This window comes from Rhinatrema bivittatum, chromosome 11, assembly GCF_901001135.1.
Source record: "Rhinatrema bivittatum chromosome 11, aRhiBiv1.1, whole genome shotgun sequence".
Classification (NCBI taxonomy): Eukaryota; Metazoa; Chordata; class Amphibia; order Gymnophiona; family Rhinatrematidae; genus Rhinatrema; species Rhinatrema bivittatum.
Genome location: NC_042625.1, coordinates 5,975,394 through 5,998,660, shown reverse-complemented (window position 1 = coordinate 5,998,660; position 23,267 = coordinate 5,975,394). Strand labels below are relative to the sequence as shown.

Below are 23,267 nucleotides of genomic sequence, written 5' to 3'. Positions count from 1 at the left end.
TTTGATATTCTACTTACTGAGGATTAACAGAGGGTGCACTGCCTTATAAGGAAGCACCCTTCAAAGTTTACGCTGACTCCATCTGCTGGAAGGGGGACATAACCCGCTGTATGGACTGATCCGTGGGGCTACAGGAACGAAAATTAGCAGGTAAGGAATAATTTTCTTATCTTAGATCTGCCTCAAAAAATCTATTAGAGATATCATCCGTTAGAATGGCTGATTTAAATGTTACTAGGCAAAGGGCCTTCTCAGTGGCAGGTAGTATTTTGTGGAACTCCTTGCCTAATTTCTTAAGGCAAATAGCATGTAGGATTGATTTTAAGAAAGCACTAAAAACATATCTTTTTAAAGAAGCTTTCGGAAACTGATTACACACAGTAGTTAGCACCCTTTAAGATATGGCATCTCCAACTAGGAATCATGTCTATAAGCTTTTCTGTCAGGTCTCTACTTTCTAATTTCAATCTGTTCTAGTTTTTAATTAAATTAATAATTTCCTAGCATGTAGCAGATGGACTCAGGACCAATGGGTATAGTGTGCTCCTGATAGCAGTTGGAGACTGAGTCAGATTTCAATCTGACGTCACCACCAGTACATATACTCCTGCAGGAAGCTCTGCTCTTCAGTATTTCTCTGTCTCCATAGCGGTTCGGGTTTGAATACCCTAATACTCCAATGAGTATTAGAGTATTCAAACCAAAGAAAATTCCAAGCAAGAAAAACCTTACCTCTACAGACGATGCCCGCTCTCCTGCGGTGATACCCACGGGTCCCTCCCCCAGTCAAGAATTCCTGAGGTGATTTCCGAGATCCCTCAGAGGTAGGCCTCGGTCCGGCAGCCGGTTCCCGGTGTGCACTTAGCCCCTGGCAACGGGAGAGGCTGAGACAGCGGGTGCAACACCGAGCGCGGCGGTGAAGGTACTTCCCTCCCCCCCCCCACCCCCGCAGCCAGAGACCACCTGGAACGAAACCCGGGAAACGCTGAGACAAGGTAAGGTAGAAAACTTTCTAAAAGTCTCCGGTCTCCGAGGCTCAGAAAGCTGCACAGATCGTCAGCTGACGTATGTGCTATCAGATTGATCAGCCCCATTCGGGCTAGACCCCGATCCAATACGAGGGTCCTCCCACGTGGAGACCCTCCAAGGTGGTTGCCATATTGCTCACACCATTTCCCATCGATCGCCGTCCTATCCGCCTAACCGAGCCAAGCGCACAGAGACGGGCCGGGCGCACAACCTACTTGTACATACATCGGCACGCACATAAGTGCTGTGCGCACAGCGACGTGCACGAGAGGGCCAGGCGCACAGCCACACGGACAACGGTGCCGGGCGCATACGTTAAATCTGCGCACACAGTGGCACGCGCATCTTGGCCTACTCGCACATCTTCGGCGCACCCAGAGTGCATAACTAAGCCTCCCGGCACGTGCATTATACAGGGCTTTCTGCTACCCTACGCGCACCATCCATGGCACCACTGGCCAAGAAGGTCAAAGCACAAGCCCTCTGCCTAGCCTGCCACATAAGAACTGCGCAGCACGAAGAGGCCATGGCCCTGTGCCGACAGCGCGAGGAGGCTCTGGGAGAACCAGGTCAAGGCCCTCCCCAGCCAGTACAGGAATCCGGATCCACCGATAGTACACCTGACCTCTCCACCCCCAACGCGAGCCTCCCTCAAACGGGTAGAATTCTTTAAAGGTCTCCACACCTTCGTCCACATGCAACTGGCGCCACCGATGACACAACCACAGCCTCCCCCAGAGGACCCTAACCTCCCAGGGCCCTCTCGGCCCCCCAGAGACGTGCCTCTACTGGTCAAAAGCCTCTCCATAGGGGACACGGACACTTCAGATGAGGATCAAGAATCCCTGGAGGAAGGGGAAATCCCTCCAGGAACGGAACCTTACTGAACCATGAGGCGATCTTTTTTCTCCAAAGATGAGCTATCACACCTCGTGGTTCACAGCTTGAAGGAGCTTGCCATTCCGGGCACTGGTGCCACAGGGGAACCGAAGACGAACCCTCTCCTAGAGGGACTCCGTCAGGCCTCACGCCATTTCCCTCTGCTGCAAGCCATACAACAATTGATCGACCTGGAATGGGATGCCCCAGAGGCCAGTTTCAAAGGCGGACGGGCTCTAGAAGCCCTCTACCCACTGGAACCCTCAGCCAAATATCTCCTGGCGTTCCCCAAAGTGCACTACCATCCCAGTTGAGGGAGGTGCGGCACTCAAGGATGTCCAGGACAGAGGTCTGGAATCCATCCTTAAACAGTCATTCAACGTATCAGCTATGTCACTACAGATTGCTGCCTGCTGTGCCGTGGTAACACGCGCCTTCTTATCCATGACCAGGAAAGCCGCCACGCGTGTCAAAGTGCTAAAACCAGCGGTATCCTTCCTCACGGATGCAACCTCTGACCTGGTACGCACCTCAGCCAGGGGCGTCTCATCCATAGTGGCAGCCAGAAGGCAACTCTGGCTCTGATGTTGGTCAGCCGACGCAACTTCCAAGACAAAACTCACAAGAATGCCCTTTAAAGGAGCCCTCCTGTTCAGAAGCGAACTGAAGAAGTTAGCCGACAAATGGGGCGAATCCCCTGTACCTTGGCTACCGGAGGACAAGAACAAAAGAAGCCAACGCCCCTCCCCCCGATTACCTGGGGCAGAGGATCACAGCGCTTCAGACCCTACAAGAGTACATATCAAGCCCCTTGCCCCGCAGGCAGAGGCCAGTCCTTTCGGAACAAACACAACAAGAGGGGAGCTGGCTCTGGCACAGGCTCCAGTCGCACTCCACAATGAGAATCAGCCGACCCATCCACAGGAAAAGCCATAGGGGGCAGGCTTGTCCTATTCTACCAAAGATGGGTTGAGATAACAGCGGACAAGTGGGTCCTAACCATCATTCGAGAGGGATACTATCTGGACTTCCACAACATCCCTCCCGACACGTTTGTGAAATCTCCTTGCCACGCATCCTCCAAGAGGTCGGCAGTGGAAACCACACTGGCCAAATTGCTCGTCCTAAAGGCCATAATGCTGGTGCCCATGCAACAACAAAATACTGGGCACTATTCCATCTATTTTATCATCCCCAAGAAACAGGGAACGTTCCGGCCCATCCTGGACCTAGTCGGTCAACCGCTACCTGAAGGTACCACACTTCCGCATGGAAACCCTGCGCTCTGTCATAAGGGCGATACAGCCGGGAGAATTCCTTACATCCTTGGACCTATCAGAAGCATATCTTCACATCCTGGTCCATCACGAGCATCAGCGCTTCCTGCGCTTCACGATCCTGGACCACCACTACCAGTTCCGAGCGCTACCCTTTGGGCTCGTCGCAGCCCCTCGGACGTTCACCAAAATTATGGTGGTAGTAGTGGCGACACTGAGGAAAGAGGGAATCCTCGTACACCCATATCTGGACGATTGGCTGATCAGGGCAAAGTCTCCAGAGGAAAGTCATCAGGCAACCACCAGAGTCAAGGCTCTACTTGCAGTACTTTACTAGTTGCTTCAGCATGATCCTATTCCTGCTTGTTCCTGGTTCTATTCCTGTGTGTTTTTTCTGTGCCCTGGTTAGTTCCTGTCTGTGTTACCTTGCTCCTGGTCTTGTTCCTGTACTCCTGCCCTTGTCTGTTTAGTTGTGTTCCTGCTCTGTCTCGACTCTCAGCCTACCTTGACCTTGGATTGGACCTCGACTGTGCCTTGCTCTCAGCCTGCCTCGATCTTAGATTGGGTTTCGACTTCACTCTTGCCCTGATCTCAGCTTGCCTTGACCTCGGATTGGACCACCCTGTGCTCTGCCTATCTTGACCTCAGACCAACCACCAAGTATGCCTGCCATTACCGCTTTCATTCCAGGCCTGGAAAGGCCTGTCAGCCGCCAGAACCTGCAGGCTCAACCCAGATGGGGAGGTGGGTGGCTAGGCAGAAAACCAAGTTCCGTGACGTGTCAATGCGATGATGTAGTATAATATTTTGTTAGTCCCTGTGCTAGACAACATAAGAACAGGGGGGCGCGCTGACGTCACCAGCAGGACTCGCTTAGTGTGCGAGCTCCTGGCGCAGCTTTGCGAAATCGGCCCAAATCCTAAACATCCAACCTAATATTTCGCTTTGATCACATTCAAAAGGCAGCGCTATCATCCCTGATGGCCCAAAAGAGGAAAACTCATGATCTCACTCAGTTCTCTTATACTAAACTTGGAGAAGATCGCGGCGCGGCTATGGAGGATCAGGCTGAGGGTGAGGCCCTCTCGCCAGAGCTGGAGCGCGTAGCCCCTGAAACACTCTCCGAACTACCTTCCCGATCTGAAATGAGAGACTGGTTTATACAGTTGAGAGCGGATATGAAACAACACAAGCGGGAGCTCTTACAGTCCATATCGGAGGTGCGTGAGGACTTGGTGGCCATGGGGACTAGGGTCGATGAGCTGGATACCCGCGTCGAGCGGCAGGAGGAAGTGCTGCACAAAATGGAGGACGCCCAGCAGCGCAGCAAAAATGAACAGATGACACTAGCTGAAAAAGTGGAAGACTTAGAGAACAAATCTTGCCGCAATAACTTGCGAATTCGGGGGGACCCTGAAATGCCTGAATACGCTGATAGTGAGGAAGTAGCTAAGAAGGTATTCCGTCATTTACTGGTGGCTGGGGCGGAAGAGGAGGCGGCCATTACGGAGGCCACCTGTTCCTTCCATATTGAAAGAGCACACAGAACACTGGGCCCCAGAGTCGTGGAAAAGCCGAGACACATACTGGTTTGCCTACAAACTTATAAAGAAAAATCGCTTCTGTATGTGGCATCCAGAAAACAGCGAGAATGGCTATGGGAAGGTAATAAATTTTATATTTGTAATGATCTCGCTGCCATTACTCTTCACAAGCGTTTTGAATTGCGGCCTGCTACTACAGCTTTACAAGGGCACAACATCCGTTACAGGTGGACATTTCCATTCAGCCTTCAATTTACGGTGGAGGGGGTCACTCGCCGAGTAAAGTCCATGTAAGACGCAGCGGCTGCTTTTGCTAAAGCTAACATATCTCTACCTTCATCTGCTATCCGTACAGAATCTAGCTCACATACTGTACCACCAACTCCACGTGGCAAAGGGCGGGCAATAACAGGCGCCTGGAACGACAGAAACGAACGCCACAAGATTAATCTTCCCTGAAGAATACTGCTTCACCAGTACGTTGAATAGAAGCCTCACTTGATGGCCGTTCTTCATTATCCAGGTTGGATGTATTTTATCCCATAAAGGAGGAGGATATCGGGATTTTGGACTACTGAAAGAGCGGGGACTCAATTTTTTGGTTTTTTCCCCAAAACAGATTCGGGACTGAGCATTGGAATCACTTATAAGTTACTCGCCGGGATCGCGGCTACCTTGTTGGAGGCTAAGACCCCCTGGCAAGGAGGTATCTAAATGGTGGATACAAATGGTAATCTGAGGGGGGAGAGGGAGGGATTATGTCCATGAGCTCTTGGGGAAAGCGTTGTTATTTCACTTTGTTATGTTATGTAAGAAATGCAGATGGTAACAGGGAGATTCAGCTGGGAGCCCTTTTCGCTTTTAGAAGCTGATCATGGCCTTGAAACTTTGGTCCCTAAACGTCAAGGGACTTAACACTCATACCAAGCGACAGTTGCTCTCACGTGATCTTCACCGCCAACACATTGATATAGCACTGATACAGGAAACACATGTGCGAAAGCACCATGAATGGTTGTTGCAATTTAAGGGATATCATACTTCCTTTTTTGCAGCCAGTACCAAAGCATCCAGATATGTTGGAGTAGGCATTCTTATTGCTCACCATGTTACTTTTGATTATAAATTACACATTGCAGATCCTCAAGGACGCTATTTGCTTTTAAAATTGCAAATGGATAAGCAATTGTATACAGTCATCAATATCTATGCTCCTAATGTAGATCAGGGGTCATTTTTTCAAGCATTGACGGATGTCATCTCCTCGTTTGCAGAAGGCCACATATTATGGGGAGGAGACCACAATGTGGTGCGTAATCCTAGGGTTGACACTTCTCACTATAGAAACACGGGGAGCTGGAAGGCAACCTCAGTGTTATCTAACCTCATGCATGACTGGGGACTGGTGGACATTTGGAGACAGACATCCCACCTCCAGGTCTTACACGTTCTATTCCAATCCTCACAATACATATTCTAGGATTGACTTTGTATTAGTTGATAGAGGGGTACAAAACCAGGTGATAGACACCGGAATCGAGGATATTACTTGGTCAGACCATGCTCCGGTGTGGATTACCATTCTTATGGCTGATCCGGACTCCGGTTTCCATTATTGGAAGCTGCGGGAAGATCTGTTGCGGGACCCTACCCACAGCAAGCTCCTTTCAGAACATCTCCGGGAATACTTTACTCTCAATAAAGGATCGGTCAAGGTTCCCTATGGGAATGTTCTAAAATAGTAATGAGGGGATGCATTATTGCGCTTACTTCTGCCCTGCGAAAACAGAAGGAAAAGCAGCGTACTGCATTACTTCGCACAATTGCGCTCTTAACTCACAAGCATATACAGAACCCTAATTATCATGACCTTAAAAAAATTACAAGCAGCACGCTCTGAATTACATGTTAGATGCCGCACAGATAGCATACAATCTGGATCGCCTGAAACACCGTTATTTTGAGGGCCATAACAAGGCTGGTCGAGTCCTCGCTAGGCAGTTGAAGCAACGCTATACCCAACATAATATTGCTAAGATCAAGGATCGCCATGGTCAAATCTTAACTACCACAAAGGACATATGGGAGTGCTTCACCAGGTTCTATTCCCATCTGTATAGCAAGGATCAGACCATCACACCAGACAATATTGACTGGTATTTGCAGTCCATTTCCTTGCCCGCCTTAAATACCTCCCAACGACATTTCCTAGATAGTCCAATTCATATTATTGAAGTGCAAGCAGCTATCAAGGACCTTAAGACTGGAAAGTCTCCAGGCCTAGATGGCTTCTCGGGGGGTTATTACAAGAAGTACAGTGCACAATTGGTGGGGCCCCTCACGGACTTCTTTAATGGGCTACGTGAGGGAGACTCATTACCTTTGCATTCTAATGTGGCTGGAGTAACTGTTCTGGCGAAACCTGGGAGGGACCCAACTCAATGTGGGTCCTATAGGCCCATTTCCTTGCTTAACATGGATTTAAAAATCTTAGCCAAGGTTTTAGCAGCCAGACTTAATACCTTTCTCCCTCAATTAGTTCACAGAGATCAGGTTGGCTTTATTCCACATAGAATGGCAGTGGATAATGTCCGGAAAGTTCCAGACGCCATATGGTGGGCAAAAACGACGAAGGTCCCCCCTAGTGTTATTGGCCATTGATGCCGAGAAGGCCTTTGGCCTTGTTCATTGGGACTTCTTGTTCGCAACTCTAGCACAGATGTCATTTGGACCTAGTTTTTTACGTTGGGTTCAGTGCTTATACCAAGACCCCGGAGCTAGGATAAAAGTTAATGGTGGATATGGGGATCTCTTTCAGGTACAGCGAGGGACTAGGCAGGGATGTCCCCTTTCCCCCCTTCTTTTCGCCTTATTCCTGGAACCCTTCACCACAAGAATACGGACTTCTGATTATATTACAGGAATTCCCATGGGGCCTTCATCTTTGAAAATATCTCTTTTTGCAGATGACATCCTATTGACACTTACTGACCCCAGGGTATCGATCGCGGAAGTTGTGGAAGAGATGCAAGAAGTTAGCGCAGTTTAAGGCTTTAAAATAAATATGGATAAAACGGAGTTGCTAAATGTTACTGCAGATCAGGATGTCCTTCAGGATTTGGTGAAGCATTATCCCTTTAAAATTGCCCATAAATCCCTCAAATACTTAGGGGTCCACATTGGAGCAGATGTGAGTGACCTGTTCCGACTCAATTATATCCCGCTATTATAAAATATACCGAAAGATTTATTAAAGTAGGATAGAGAGCAATATTCATGGCTGGGATGTGTTGCTATCATCAAAATGAATATCCTGCCCAGACTCCTTTATTTTTTTCATACTATTCCAATTATCATTTCCACGCCTATATTGCGCTCTTGGCAAAAAATCCTATTCGACTTCATTTGGCGTAAACGTCCTCCCCGAGTTTCCAGAAGATTGTTATTTCAACCCCGAGATGGGGGAGGCCTGGGGGTTCCCAATATAGAGTGGTATTATGTTGCTGCCCAATTAGCTGCTATTCCTGATATGCATAGGAAGGGATCCCCTAAACAGTGGGCTATTTTTGAAGCACAGATAATTGGGGGTATGCCCGTGTATGCCCTGGTGTGGCAACTGCGCCACACCTGGGTCGTGACTGGGCAACTGACAGCGGCACTAGATACGACTTTGAGATTATGGGACAAATGGAAACAGTATCTGGTTGGGGATCGGGTGTACTATTGTTCTACAGGTTTATATTATAATTCGCAATTCCCAGCAGGACGTTTAACCCGAGCATTTCAAGCATGGAAAGCGAAGAGAATTCATCGTATTGAACATTTACTTAAGGGTGGATCTTTAATGAACTGGCAAGACATACAAATTTTATATAAATTACCTCCCACAGATTTCCTTGCGGGGAGTCAAGTGCTACATTTTCTTCGCAACCCTTTGATACGGTCATCTCTTCAACAGGGGAAATCGTTATTTGAGACATATTTTTCTGACATTGACAAAACGCGGGGGATAATCTCCAAAATCTATACCCTCTTACTTGGAAAGGCTGATGTACCCTTCCCGCATATGCAATACTGGGAGGCGGATCTGGGTCTGCATCTGACCAAAAAGGATTGGCTGCACATTTTTTTACAGGCTCGTAAATGCTCAGTATCCGCCTCCTTGCAGGAGAACTGTTACAAGATGATCACACGTTGGTATCTTACTCCGCAAATTCTCCACCGTAGGTACCCCCGACTTAAAGCCTCCTGCTGGAGAGAGTGTGGACAGCTTGGGACCTTTTTTCACGTTTGGTGGACATGTGAAAAAATTCATGATTTGTGGATCCACGTGGCAAAGTGGATTGAAGGACTTTTAGAGGTACATGATGTACTGGACACTGGTTTCATGCTTCTTCACCGTCCGCCACCTTCCATGAATAAACCACACACTCTTTTTTTGTCAACAAGTATTTATTGAGACTCGATTGCTGATAGCCAGATACTGGAAACAAACATTGGTGCCATCTCTTGGTATGGTACAACATAAAGTGCATCTGTTGTGCAAAATAGCTGCTATAACAGCAGAACTTCAAGCCACACCGCAAAAATTTCAGGAGATCTGGTCTCCGTACCTGCAATGGGAAAAATAACAGGCGACATGAGTGTTTCTAAGCGCTACTTGAACTTTCATTGCTTTGTTCCTGGTCACGTGTATTTTTTTATTGCATAACCTACTGTTACCACAGCCATAATTGTGGATTTCTCGGAGTTTGCCATTTCTATGTTTGATTTTTTGATGATCATGGGTTTTCAATTAGGGACACCTTTCTAGAGCTCATGGATTTGGGAGGAGGGAAGTGAATAGGGGAAGGATGGGAGGGCGGGGGGGGGGGGGTTTGGGGAGTTCTTTGGACTAATGTGTACTGTTCTATATCTTTGTATTTCATGTTTCTCTTTTGTATCTTGAATGGTAATAAAAATTATAAGTTAAAAAAAAAAAAAGAACATAAGAACATGCCATACTGGGTCAGACCAAGGGTCCATCAAGCCCAGCATCCTGTTTCCAACAGTGGCCAATCCAGGCCATAAGAACCTGGCAAGTACCCAAAAACTAAGTCTATTCCATGTTACAGTTGCTAGTAATAGCGGTGGTTATTTTCTAAGTCAACTTAATTAATAGCAGGTAATGGACTTCTCCTCCAAGAACTTATCCAATCCTTTTTTAAACACAGCTATAGGGATGTGAATCGGATCCGATATCGGATCCGATTCTGGTTCCGATTCACATCTCTATAGATGTGAATCGGATCCGATATCGGATGTGAATCGGATCCAATATCGGATCCGATTCACATCCCTACACAGCTATACTAACTGCACTAACCACATCCTCTGGCAACAAATTCCAGAGCTTTATTGTGCGTTGAGTGAAAAAGAACTTTCTCCGATTAGTTTTAAATGTGCCCCATGCTAACTTCATGGAGTGCCCCCTAGTCTTTCTATTATCTGAAAGAGTAAATAACAGATTCACATCTACCCGTTCTAGACCTCTCATGATTTTAAACACCTCTATCATATCCCCCCCCTCAGCCGCCTCTTCTCCAAGCTGAACAGCCCTAACCTCTTTAGTCTTTCCTCTTAGGGGAACAGTTCCACCCCCTTTATCATTTTGGTTGCCCTTCTCTGTACCTTCTCCATCGCAACTATATCTTTCTTGAGATGCAGCAACCAGAATTGTACACAGTATTCAAGGTGCGGTCTCACCATGGAACGATACTGTAGCATTATGATATCCTCCATTTTAGTCATCATTCCCTTCCTAATAATTCCTAACATTGTTTGCTTTTTTGACTGCCACAGCACACTGAGGTAACGATTTCAAAGTATTATCCACTATGACGCCTAGATCTTTTTCCAAGGCGGTAGCTCCTAATATGGAACCTAATATTGTGTAACTACAGCATGGGTTATTTTTCCCTATATGCATCACCTTGCACTTATCTACATTATATTTCATTTGCCATTTGGATGCCCAATTTTCCAGTCTCACAAGGTCCTCTTGCAGTTTATTACAATCCGCTTGTGATTTAACTACCCTGAATAATTTTATTACCTCACTTGTATTCCTTTTCAGATCATTTATAAATATATTGAAAAGCATGGGTCCTGGCAAAGATCCTTGAGGCATCCACTGTATACCCTTATCCACTGAGAACATTGTCTATTTAATCCTACTTTCTGTTTCCTGCCTTTTAACCAGTTTGTAATCCACAAAAGAACTTCGCCACCTATCCCATGACTATCAAGAACAAATATTGGTTTCCTCTCATCTCTGAGCTCTTTGACCCACTCCAAGGGGCTACTGGATCTTCATGGAGTTTATAATCTGATAAGAATCAGGCAGGGAGAAGAATGGAAGACCACATTTAACATGAGACATGCATTACAAATATTTAGTCATGTCCTTTGCACTCTCCAATGCTCCGTCAGTATTTCAAAATTTCGTAAACGATCTTCAGAGACCTCCTACAGATGTGTGTCATGGTATATCTGGACAACATCTTAATCTTTTCCCAAACTCTCACACAACACCAGTTGCAAGTAAGAACGGTCCTCTAGTGGCTTCTTGAAAACAAGCTATATGCAAAATTGGAAAAATGTTCATTCAAATAGTCAGAACCATCCTTTCTAGGTTATATTATCTCCACACAAGGCTTGAAGATGGATCCTACTAAACTTGCCACCTTCAGAGAAAAAGCTCTGCAGCGCATATTAGAGTTCACAAGTTACTATCACCAGTTTATTCCCCACTACTCTTTGCTTTCAGCTCCACTTACAGCCCTAACCCACAAAGGGCTATTCCTCTGGATTGGCCCAAGGGTGCTGTCCAGGCCTTTGAACAAAAGAGGCTTTTGCATCTGCATCCTTTCTAGCATCCTGACAAGGATCAACCCTTCTTCCTTGAGATGGTTGTATGCCACTGCTGGAGCAGTCCTTTCTCAGGCAGCATCAGATGGCAAACTTTATCCTTGTTCTTTTTTTTTCCAGAAAATTTTCCCCTGTGGAAAAAAATTACACCATTGGAGACCGTGAACTTTTGGCCATCAGGCTTTCAAAGAGTGGCAACATTTCCCGGAGGGGACCAAACATCTCTTCACTGTCACGACTTACCACAAAAATCTTCTTTACCTCAAGGAGGCTAAGAGGCTCAATCCTGGTTGGTTCTCTTTCTCCAGGCGTGTCTGAGCAACCAAATAACTGAGCCCAGTTACTACCATGGGCAGAGTTCTGGTAAAATGTCTGGAGCTGCTCCCTTCTTCATCATCCATGGTAGACACCCCAAAATGCCCCTTCCTTTACCCTTGACTACAATGACACCTGCAGCCAAACTTCTGACCCTTTGGGAGAGAAAACATCAACCTCTTTGTACAACTGCTGAAACCTCCAAGAAGTTCAGACAAAAAGAGGTGCCCTGCACCCTCTCTCTCAATGGAACATTGGTTTGATTAAGCACATTGAACCTTCGTGAAAAGACTCCCTCCACTAAATTTGTCCCCCATTTCATCATCCTGTACCCCATCCTGAGACAGCTTGGACCTGTCACATACCAACTGAGGTTACTGCCTACTCTGTATATCCAAAATGCTTTCCACATGTCCCTGTTGAAGCCTGTGGTTCTCAGGTGGGCAAAATGGCAACCACTGAAACCTTCAGAAACCTCTGTGGACTCAGACACAGACTTCGAAGTACAAGAAATCCTGGACTCTTAAGAGAACACGAGGTAAAGTCCAGTATCTAATTTCATGGAAGAGGTGTGGCCCAGAAGAGAACACCTGGGAACTGGCTATCAATGTCCAAGCCCACCCCCTCCATCCCCCAAGCTAACTAAAAGATTCCACAAGTTATCTGCTCACAAGCCCCCAAGCCTAGGGGCTTGGGGAGAGAGCTAAGAAGGGGAAGTACTGTTACATTTGGCTGACCGCAGCAATAGCACCAGAGTCAGCCTCACTTATCACCAGGACACCGTTAACACCATGACTTCCCACCGCCACTGATTCCTTAAGCGTGTGCACTTAAGGAATCCGGGCCTTTGTAGACTCCACGGCGAGAACCTGTTTATTGTCGCCAGGTTACGAAGTGTCACTGCTGGGAGATTTAAATGCCAGTCTGCAAGGAAGTCTTCATCTTCGCAACAAGTCTCCTACTTTTCTTCAGTACTAGTTACTTCAGCATGTTCCACTTCCGGATCCTATTCCTGCTTTTCCTGGTTCTGTTCCTTTATGTCTCTCTGTGCCCTAGTTGGTTCCCATCTATGTTACCTTGCCTGTTCCTGTGTCTCCTGCCCTGTCTTGTTCCTCTATCTCGATTTTCAGCCTGCCTTGACTTTGGATTGGACCTCGACTGTGCCTTGCTCTCAGCCTACCTTGACCCTAGATTGGATCTCTACGTCGCCCTTTACCTCTGATTGGAACTTGACTTCACCTTGTTCTTAGCCTGCCTTGACATCTGCCTGACATCTGATTGTATTTTGACCGCCCTGTGTTCTGCCTATCTCAACCTTAGACCGGCCACCAAACTTTCCTGTCACTACTGCTTTTGTTTTAGGCCTGGAAAGTCCTGCTGGCTACCAGAAACTGCAGGTTCAACTCAAGGTGGCTAGCTAGGCAGAAGACCTAGTTCTATGGCATGTCAGCTGCTGCCTGTCAAGGCCTATCTTGCGCTCGTACAAGATAGGCTGCGCAAATCTAACAGCATCCAAGGGCTCACTACCCCACATCATGACAGAAAACCTACATAATTCTCATTAAAAAAAACAAATAACATAAGTGGAAATCATTATAATTATAATCGCCTCACCATTGCCAACTTATTTGAATATAAACATGAAACGATAAGTCTTCAACATAGCTTTAAATGTCTTTGTACAACTCATCAGAAGCAGTTCTTGGGGAATACAATTCCAAAGCATAGGAGCTGCCACCTGAAAAGGCCCTTTCTCTAGTTTCAACAAGCCGTGAAAACTCGAGGATGGAGCAGGGCATTCAACCAAGGAAAATAATTCATTGCCACCAGTTTATGGACCAGCATTAGTTTTATAAGAAATCCTTGAGACAGTTGGTTACCAATGAAGGTTTTTCAACACGAGAGATATGATCTCTCATAGATCAACCAGAGATCACCTTTGCTGCAGAGTTTTGTGATATCTGAAGGGCTTTCAATGTAGACTTTGGCAAGAAGAGGCAAGATTAGGGCCTGTACTATAGCACAAAAATCTGCTGCAGGAATAATGGCTTTAAATACAGAATACAGGCAGCGTGTTAAAATCTGTCCTTGCTATAGATTCCATTGTCCTTCTGCCTCCTACCCCTGTTATTCATTTACAGCTGGTCAATTATTTGGGCTGCAACCATCTAGTAAGTTTTGATCTTCATTGACCCCAGCAAATCCCCTGGAGGAGAATTTCAGCAGCAGCCTGTTCCAAAGGACAAGGTCAGAGCAAAAATGACTGCACAGGCAGCTGCCTCTGCCCCCCACCACCCGGAAAAGGAGATTTAAGTATGCATGTAAACCCCAGAATCGAGAATACATCTCCCGCCTCCAGCCCCTTCCCCGGTTTTCCCCAAACCTGCTAGAGAGCTAGAAGAGGGCTGACTGAGGGAGGGGCACATCCGAGTATTTTTCAAGGATTGGCACACTCGGAGATCTTGAAGTTCTCCCTTATCCTGCCACAGTCACAGCAGGGAGCAAAATACTTTTGTTTGCTTCTTTGTGTCATCTGCCCCTGAAACCCATGGGTTATGGGAACTTTCAGGTGAGAGAGAGCACTGCTGGGAATGTCTAGCATGGGAGATCTCAAGGTGATAGATTCAAAAGCCATTTAGATGGAGAACTGAAAAGTAAATGGCTAATTTGGCAATTTCAATTATAGCCGGATAAGTAGTTATCCGGGGAAGGGTAATATCAGGTATATACAGCTAAGTTGTCCAGATAAGAGCACCCTCCCACCCGTTCCCTTCAAAAATCTGTGCTGGGATCGCGGTGCTACGTGTAAAAGTCTGTTTCCAGTGTTATTTCCTAATTAATGTTGAATGTAGCCGGGATCGCTTAGCGCAGCGATCCCAGCAGGACCAGGGGGACAATTTTGAAGGGGGTGTGGGTGGGTGGGTGTCTGCCTAGAATGAGGGAGGGGGCTGTTTGTGGCTTGGGGAGCAGAAGGGATAATGTAAAGACTCTTTAGAGGGAGGGAGGCCCAGGCCGGTGGCAATCCTCTTTTATAACTTTGAATGCTCTTTTTAAGTTTTGAAGCAATTTTTTTGGTCTGTGGGGTAGAGACATGTGGTGGTGGGGAAGTATTGGGCTAGGGGGCCTGCAAATGTGTTTTTTGTTTTTTTTTAAGGTGCTCTACTTAACCGGATATCTCTGAAGATATCTCTGAAGATATCCGGGTAAGTAGCTAGTTATCCAGCCACGCATATCCTGGTGACAGAGACTTCCTACATTATATGCTAGCTGCCACTCGCACAGAGAATAATCGGCTGGTGTCCTTCCACCCTGTGCTTCTCCGTTTGTGCATACCCTATCCCTACCGTCTAGACTACTTGAATTGACAACTGCCATGTACTTGTCAACTGCAATGTTCTTGACAACCACTGTATTTGTTATTTGATCGGCATAGGATAACTACCTCTACGGTATTTGATAATTACTGTGCACCTCTCTATCATTACATTCTATCAATTGCTGTGACCCATAGTTCTCCTCTTCCACTCCCTCTTACACTGGAATTGTTCCATCAAATATTTCCAGTCCCCTCTCTTTCCCCCTTCCACACATTCACCATTTTCTCGCTTCTGCTTCAGTACATTCTATAACCTTAAATATAAGTACCTCCTCCTATCTCTCTTATCATCAGTACCCAATTCCATTCATACACTACATCCTAACATCCATTCAGCATGCATCAATACCAAATCACCATTCTCAAATACAACAAATACAGGCCCAACTCTCCCCTATACCCACGGCATCACTCACATCTAAGAACCATCCTCCCCTCCATGATCTCCCCCCCTCTCACCCAAATCATTGGTCTCACCGCTCTCTCTCTTGTTCTCCTCAACACCCAGTCACTAAACAAAAAAACCCCTCTACTCAACGACCTACTCATAGACCAAAATCCGGATATCTGTGCCATAACAGAGTCCTGGCTAAAGGAATCTGATACGGTTCTCATTAATCAGCTTCCAACTGATACATATGACATTTTTTCTATCCCCAGGGCAAAAAAGAAAGGAGGTGGTTTACTTTTAGCCATTAAGAAAAAATTCAATATGATACTCCTCCCCATCCTCCCCCCACCTAAAATTGAAATAGGACTTTTCAAGTCCCCATCTCTACAAATCTGTCTCGTCTATGCCCCCCCAGGAATTCTACATAGCAACCCTTCAACTCTTATAGAATACATCGCTAAGAACATCTCTATCGACACCCCAGCAATCATATTAGGCGACTTCAACTTACATGTTGACAGCTCCCCCCGGTCCCCATCATGTGACGCTATACTCGACTCACTAAACGCTCTAGGATTCAAACAATCCATTGAATTCCCTACTCACAAGGCAGGCCATACCCTCGATCTCCTCTTCACTAATGCCCTCATTCAAACTGACCCTCCTTCCCACACACCCATCCCCTGGTCAGATCATCACCTCATCAATGCATCTCTCTCCATCAAGATACCCACATGCCATGATAACATAAATAAAACTATCCATTACAGGAAAAATTGTACCAGAGATGACCTTATCTCAGCAGTTTCAAACAATCTTGATCACTTAGACCTCTCCGACGCAGACACAGCACTGGCCTTATGGCATAATATTACAAATATTATAGCCAATTCCACGTGCCCCCTACAAGCCAAACTTATCTCCTCACAAAACAACAACAAAAAGAAACCCTGGTACTCCCACGAACTAAAACACCTTAAACAACAACTTCGAAAATCCGAAAAGATTTGGCGCCATGACCCATCTCATAAACATTTGGCACAATTCAAATCCTCCCTACACCTGTACAAAGAAAAACTCAATAATACTAAACGAGATTTCTTCGCTAACAAAATACACCAATTCCAATACAATCCTAAAGTGCTATACGAGTACGTTAATTCTCTTACCAAGTCAGCAGCTTCTGACGTCCCAGATGACGTAGCCAAATCTAAATGTGAAGAACTTGCCACATTTTTCCAAACTAAAATAGACAAGTTGATATCCAAGTTCACCAATGCATCATCCACTCCCATCCAACAATCCGAACCTGACTGCAACCAAGTCAAGACTAGAAATAACACTAATATTCTATCTTCTCTAGAATGCACCTCTACACTAGAAATAGAAATTCTCATTAAAAAAGCCAAACCTTCCACCCATCCAACCGACACAATACCCACCAAACATCTTCTCGCAATACCTAACCTGATTGCTAAACCCTTAACAAATATCATCAACCTGTCCATTAACTCAGGAAAGGTACCTGTCCCCCTTAAACAGGCAATCGTCAAACCTATTCTAAAAAAACCTAAACTAGACCCCTCTGATCTAGCCAATTACCGCCCCATCTCCAATCTGCCTTTCATATCCAAACTCCTTGAAAAAACCGTTAACAAACAACTCACTGAATATCTCAATGAAAACCACATCCTTGCACCTTCTCAGTATGGTTTTCGGAAATCCCACAGCACCGAGACTCTTTTACTCTCTCTGTCAGATCATATTCTCAAAGGCTTCGAGAAAGGGCAATCTTATATCCTTGCCTTTCTTGATATCTCCTCTGCATTTGATACCATCAGCCACTCCATTCTCCTACAGCGATTATCTGAAATTGGCATCACAGGTGTTGCCCTTAATTGGTTCAACTCCTACCTCAGTAATAGAGAGTTCAAAATTCAGCTAGGAAACCATGTCTCCAAGGCCATACCCCTCAAGCAAGGTGTCCCACAAGGTTCATCCCTCTCCTCAACCCTTTTCAACATCTACCTCTTAACCCTCTGTTACCTCCTTTCTAGCCTCAACCTCCCTCATTATATATACGCTGACGATGTTCAGTTGCTCATCCCCATTACCGACTCTCTTTCAAAAACCATGGATATTTGGAAAGATACCCTCCAATCCATAAACAACCTCCTTTCTTCCATCCACCTAGCCCTTAACACCACTAAAACCGAAATTATGCTTATCTCACCTCAAAACCAACTGAACCCCTCCCCGCTTTCACACATCCCATTTGCTCAACAAGTCCGAGATCTGGGTATTATTCTCGATGGTCACTTCTCACTGAAGAAATTCATCAGTAATATAATAAAGGATGGATTCTTTAAACTTCACACCCTTAAGAAACTTAAACCTCTACTTCATCCCCCTGACTTCCGTACGGTTCTACAAACTATTATCTTTGCCAAAACAGACTATTGTAATTCCCTTCTCCTCGGACTCCCCAACAATGCCATCCACCCCCTTCAAATACTACAAAATACAACAGCACGGATTTTGACCAACACACACAGACACGATCACATCACACCGGTACTAAAAGATCTACATTGGCTTCCCATAGCCTCCCGTATACAATATAAGGCTCTCTCACTCGTTCATAAGGCCTTGTACAACCCCGAAATGAATTGGTTCAATGACTCCCTCCGATTTCACCAAGTCAATAAACCCACTAGACACATTCATCTCGCCACCATGCCCACCACTTCACCTAAACTCTACAAATTAACCTCCACGAGAGCACGTGCATTATCAATCGCAGGGCCCATTCTCTGGAATACAATGCCAGTTGAACTTCGCCAAGAAGAATGCCCAAAAACTTTCAAGCGCAAGCTTAAGACCTGGCTCTTCACCAAAGCATACACTTAAATTCTCATCTCTCTCATCTATGCCCTCCCATCTCTGTCCCCCTTGACCCAGATTTTCACTAAATGTGGATGAGTCCCCCTCGAACTAGTTTCTCCCTAAGCATACATCATTCCTCCTCTCACTCCCTTCTGTGTTACCCTACCCCCTCCCTACCCCTTCTTCTCCCCCCCTCTCCTCACCCCTTCCCTTCACATTTGTTATTTCATGTTATTCCTTATAATTGTACATTTTGTATATACCTGCAATCTTTGCCTACACTAATTTATTAATCTAATTTCATTCTTCTGTCACTTTTCCTCCTTTTTTCTCTTTTTACCCTCTTGTATTCATGTTATTTTAATTTTAGATTAATGCTTTATTTCCCCTACCTTTCCTTACTCTCTAATTATTATGTTTCAATATGTTCTAATTGTATTATGTTAAACTTGTTCGATGTAAAGCGCTGCCACAGGCACTAGTTTCTTGTTTCGCTGTGAACCGATGTGATATCATTGATGAATGTCGGTATATAAAACCGTTAAATAAATAAATAAATAAGTTTAGGCCAAACTGTTTATATTCCAACCAATGGCCAGTTAGGGTTAAACTATGTGTAGCTATCTGTAGCCGAATAATTTTTTTAACAAGTGCATTCAGCGAGACATTTATCCTGCTGAATTTTCAGGACAAGTTTTCCGGCTAATTTTAGCTGGATAAGTTGTCCACTAAACGTCCTACTGAATATTGCCTCAAGGAAAAACAGGTCAGCCAGATGGTGTGTATATTCACAAAGGTGTCCAGAGCATAACCCTCTGTTCTCAAGTCCGGTATTTTACAACTGTTGCAATATTGTACTATGAAAAGTGTTGGGTCCTCTGATCTAGCCAGAAGTGGTGTGCAACTCCCATATAGTAAAAATTTGGAACTGCTGCACTTTATTCTCTGTGTCTCATTCCAGCACCCTACAGATGTGGATTACAGAGTCATGGCAACATTTACTGAATTTTATACCACACTGCTGGGGTTTGTCAACTTTCGACTCTATCAGACACTCAACCTACAGTACCCTCCAAATGTGAGTCAGAGATCTGTGCAGCTGCTGCACTGGTAACGCACTAGCATAGAGTGCCAGGCCTGAGATGTGAAACTTTGAAGGGAATGCAATGTCCTATGCTGCTAGGCCTGTAGTCTGCTGGCATGGAATGGGTTAGAAATCTGCTGATGTTACACAGTCTAATACTTCAACGCATGTATTTCCTGTCACATTCCCGGCCACTGTGAAATTGTGACTTGACCTTTTTGCATATTGTGTATTTGAAGAGATGTAGTCATTAAATACCTCATGCTGCCCATCAGTTCTCATCCCCATCCTTCCCCCAGTTATCACATGAGGTGCTGAAGGACCTCTGGAAATAATACATAGTAATGACAGTTAAAGACCAGATGGTCCATCCATTCTGCCCAGCAATTTGCTTATGGAAGTACCTGCCAATGCATGCAGGTTACCTGCATATTTCTGGGTAGTAACTGCCGCTCCGGGCAGGTTACCCCCATGTGTTCTGGGTTGTAACTGCCGCTCCGGGCAGGTTACCCCCATGTGTTCTGGGTAGTAACTGCCGCTCCGGGCAGGTTACCCCCATGTGTTCTGGGTACTAACTGCCGCTCCGGGCAGGTTACCCCCATGTGTTCTGGGTAGTAACTGCCGCTCCGGGCAGGTTACCCCCATGTGTTCTGGGTAGTAACTGCCGCTCCGGGCAGGTTACCCCCATGTGTTCTGGGTAGTAACTGCCGCTCCGGGCAGGTTACCCCCATGTGTTCTGGGTAGTAACTGCCGCTCCGGGCAGGTTACCCCCATGTGTTCTGGGTAGTAACTGCCGCTCCGGGCAGGTTACCCCCATGTGTTCTGTTAATACCTTATCAGGATTCACTTTATCATTAGACTGTAGGGGAAGGCCAGTGCCCTGTCCCCAGCACATACATAATAGCTTTGTTCTCTTAGCTGGAAGATAAAGCAGAGCAGGAGCTGAAGTCAGAAGAAGAGGATCAATATGCCATGGACTCCGAGACCTACATGGAGGTAAATGCTCTGAACCCTTTAATACAGTTTACTTATGCCTTGTCATTTCAAGACTGCAGGAGAGACTGTTTTTGTTCTGGCTGGTGGGTGACCTTCACTCACATTTTCTTTGAACTTCAATCCTGTAGAAACTGTCGGCCATGAGTGCCAGTCTGACCCGTGTGGTGGCACCAGGCATGGAGGATGATGCAGAGGTGGATGTGTTTCCTATGGACGGGGTGAGGAAAGAGATTGTAGCATGTTTTAGTTAACATAAATTCAGCATTATATTGAAATTGATTTAAAATGTTTTATTGAAGACTTTCTAGCCTCCCTATATTATTCAGCTCCTGTATTGTACACAGGGATATAGTCATGTTCTATGATCGCTGGGATAAGGGGGAGTATTACTGTATGTAGTGATGTATTCATGCTGTAGGATCTATAAAGTAAGGGAACTATTACTGAATGTACTTCTTGGTCTGCATAATGAGGAAGGTTTTACAGCAGAGATGTTTCACAATGTGATTTGCTGGATAATAGGGTCATGGTGTTACTGAGGATGCATTCACTCTGTTCTGTGGTTGATGTAGAGTAGCACAGAGCAGGAAGAGGAGGCACGGAAGGAGCAACAGGAGCTGGAACAACAAAAGAAGCTTTTTGAGGGTCTGAAGTTCTTTTTAAACCGAGAAGTCCCTCGGGAGCCACTGGCCTTTGTTATCAGGTGAGAGGAGGATGTGATGCTGTGTTCTACAACTCTAGCTCCCCTCTACTTACCTTGATGCTGAGTGAGGGGTGGGATCAGTTCTATGTCTCTTTTCTTCTTTCATGTGCTGAGGTGAAAGAAGAAAATAACCAGCTAGAAATATCATGTGTTTCACAAAACCTTCTAATAGTGCTTTCTAGCTGGACTTAAAATCTGATGTTTGGTTTAAAAAATCGAGGCTCCATGATGGAGTTTTATGGACATTTTGTTTTTGACCTATGCAGATTCTGACCAAGCTCTTTCCTTTCTATGCTAGGAGTTTTGGAGGAGAAGTGTCTTGGGACCGCTCTATGTGTATTGGAGCAACCTACGACATGGAAGATACCACCATCACTCACCAGATTGTAGATCGGCCCATGTTGGACAAACAGGTCATCAACAGGTAAGCACAGACTCTGTGCCCTACTGCCTGCCAGCAGTGACAGCTAACCAGGCCCCTATATTCCCAGTATATGATATGTTCCCTGTACGTACCCGGATTAGTCCAGACTCCTGGGTTTTGCCTCCCCTCCAGCAGATGGAGACATAGAAGTTTTAACGGACTCCGTCCTTTACCCCTGAGGTGCCACCTAGAGTCTGTCAGTATTTCTCTGTCTCCAGCAGATGGTGGAAGTGCAAAACCTTTAGTCTGAGTTTGGTGTTAAGTTTTTAGTTTGTTGGTATTCATTCCTTCAGGAATCTTAAAAAGACAAGGATTTAGTAAAAAAAAAAAAAAAGAAAAAAACAACAAAAAAAACCAAAGAGAGGAGATATCTCTTTAAGCCTCCCAGGGGGTTGCTAGGTCCTGATGGGACCATCCCCCCTGGTAGCAGAGGCTCTGGAGCAGAGGGTTGGGAGCCCTGTAACTGCCTGCGGCTGAAGGTGATACCAGGGAGCCTGGTTCACTCGCCCTCTGAAGATCTGCACACAAGAAAAAACAACGCTGAGGTGAGCCGACCTAGGGGTCTCTTTCGGCCCTCCTTCCTTCCGATGCCGTTTTCACCATCCTTTTCAGTTCCTACAAGCTCCCGGGGATTTGTCTTGGTCGCGCTGGTTCTTTTTTCAGGCCCTGATCCTAATTTAGCTCGGGGATCATGCTTGGTAGGGGAAGGCTCTTTGGGGAAGCCGATTCAGGCGAAATCGCATCGCAGAAGCTCTAGAGCATGCAGGGACCCTGAGAGGGCAGAATTGCTGCGGCAGCCTTAGCACAGGTACTGAAGCCTTACTGCGAATGTTCAGGGAGCAGAAGAAGGCTACCCTGGGGGAGGGGAGCTCCCCGCCACCTCTTTCGCCGCATCCTGCTGCCCCTTGGGGGGGGGGGGCTGGGGGGCGACTTGCAGGCAGTTCAGATCTCTTCCTCAGAGGAGGAACAGGTGAAAGACTCTGAGTCTTCTTCCTTGTTCTCCTCCAATTTTGTTTTGTTGCTGCTTAAAGCCTTCAAAGCTCGGAAAGCAGCAAAGAGCCAGGGTACTAAGGTACCCCGTGAGGTCCCGGTGTTGCTGGGGGCTGGGACAAGAGCCTCATCACTCCACAAGTGTACCAAGTCACACAGTGGCAGATTACCAGCTCCAGCCGGCCAAGCCAGTGGGTGCGCCTCTAGTGGAGGGCGATGATCCCAAAGTGGTCTGCCTGTTCAGAAGGGATGAACTAGGTCCACTTATCCCGGCCATTCTGGAGGAGCTGGGCATTGAGGTTCCTCCAGAGGACTCACAGTTTGGGGCTATGGATCCAGTGATGATGGGGCTCAGGGGTCCAGCTCGATTCTTTCCATTTCATATGTTGGTTACGGATCTCTTGTTTAAGGAGTGAGCCACTCCGGACCTTGGTTTAAAGGTAAGTCGGGCTATGGACAAGTTA

At 46.1% G+C, this 23,267-nt stretch overlaps 1 protein-coding gene across 5 annotated transcripts in view; it reads left to right on the top strand.

The window, feature by feature from the left end:
* The window catches only part of PES1 (pescadillo ribosomal biogenesis factor 1), a 210,254-nt gene that overhangs the window by 169,361 nt on the left and 17,626 nt on the right, over positions 1–23,267 (top strand). For all 5 annotated transcript variants that reach the window (XM_029619007.1, XM_029619009.1, XM_029619006.1 and 2 more), the window contains 5 exons: positions 19,568–19,684; positions 20,609–20,686; positions 20,815–20,904; positions 21,259–21,389; positions 21,688–21,813. In XM_029619007.1, the coding sequence (XP_029474867.1) occupies positions 19,568–19,684; positions 20,609–20,686; positions 20,815–20,904; positions 21,259–21,389; positions 21,688–21,813 (542 nt within the window). The remainder of the gene's footprint in view (positions 1–19,567; positions 19,685–20,608; positions 20,687–20,814; positions 20,905–21,258; positions 21,390–21,687; positions 21,814–23,267) is intronic.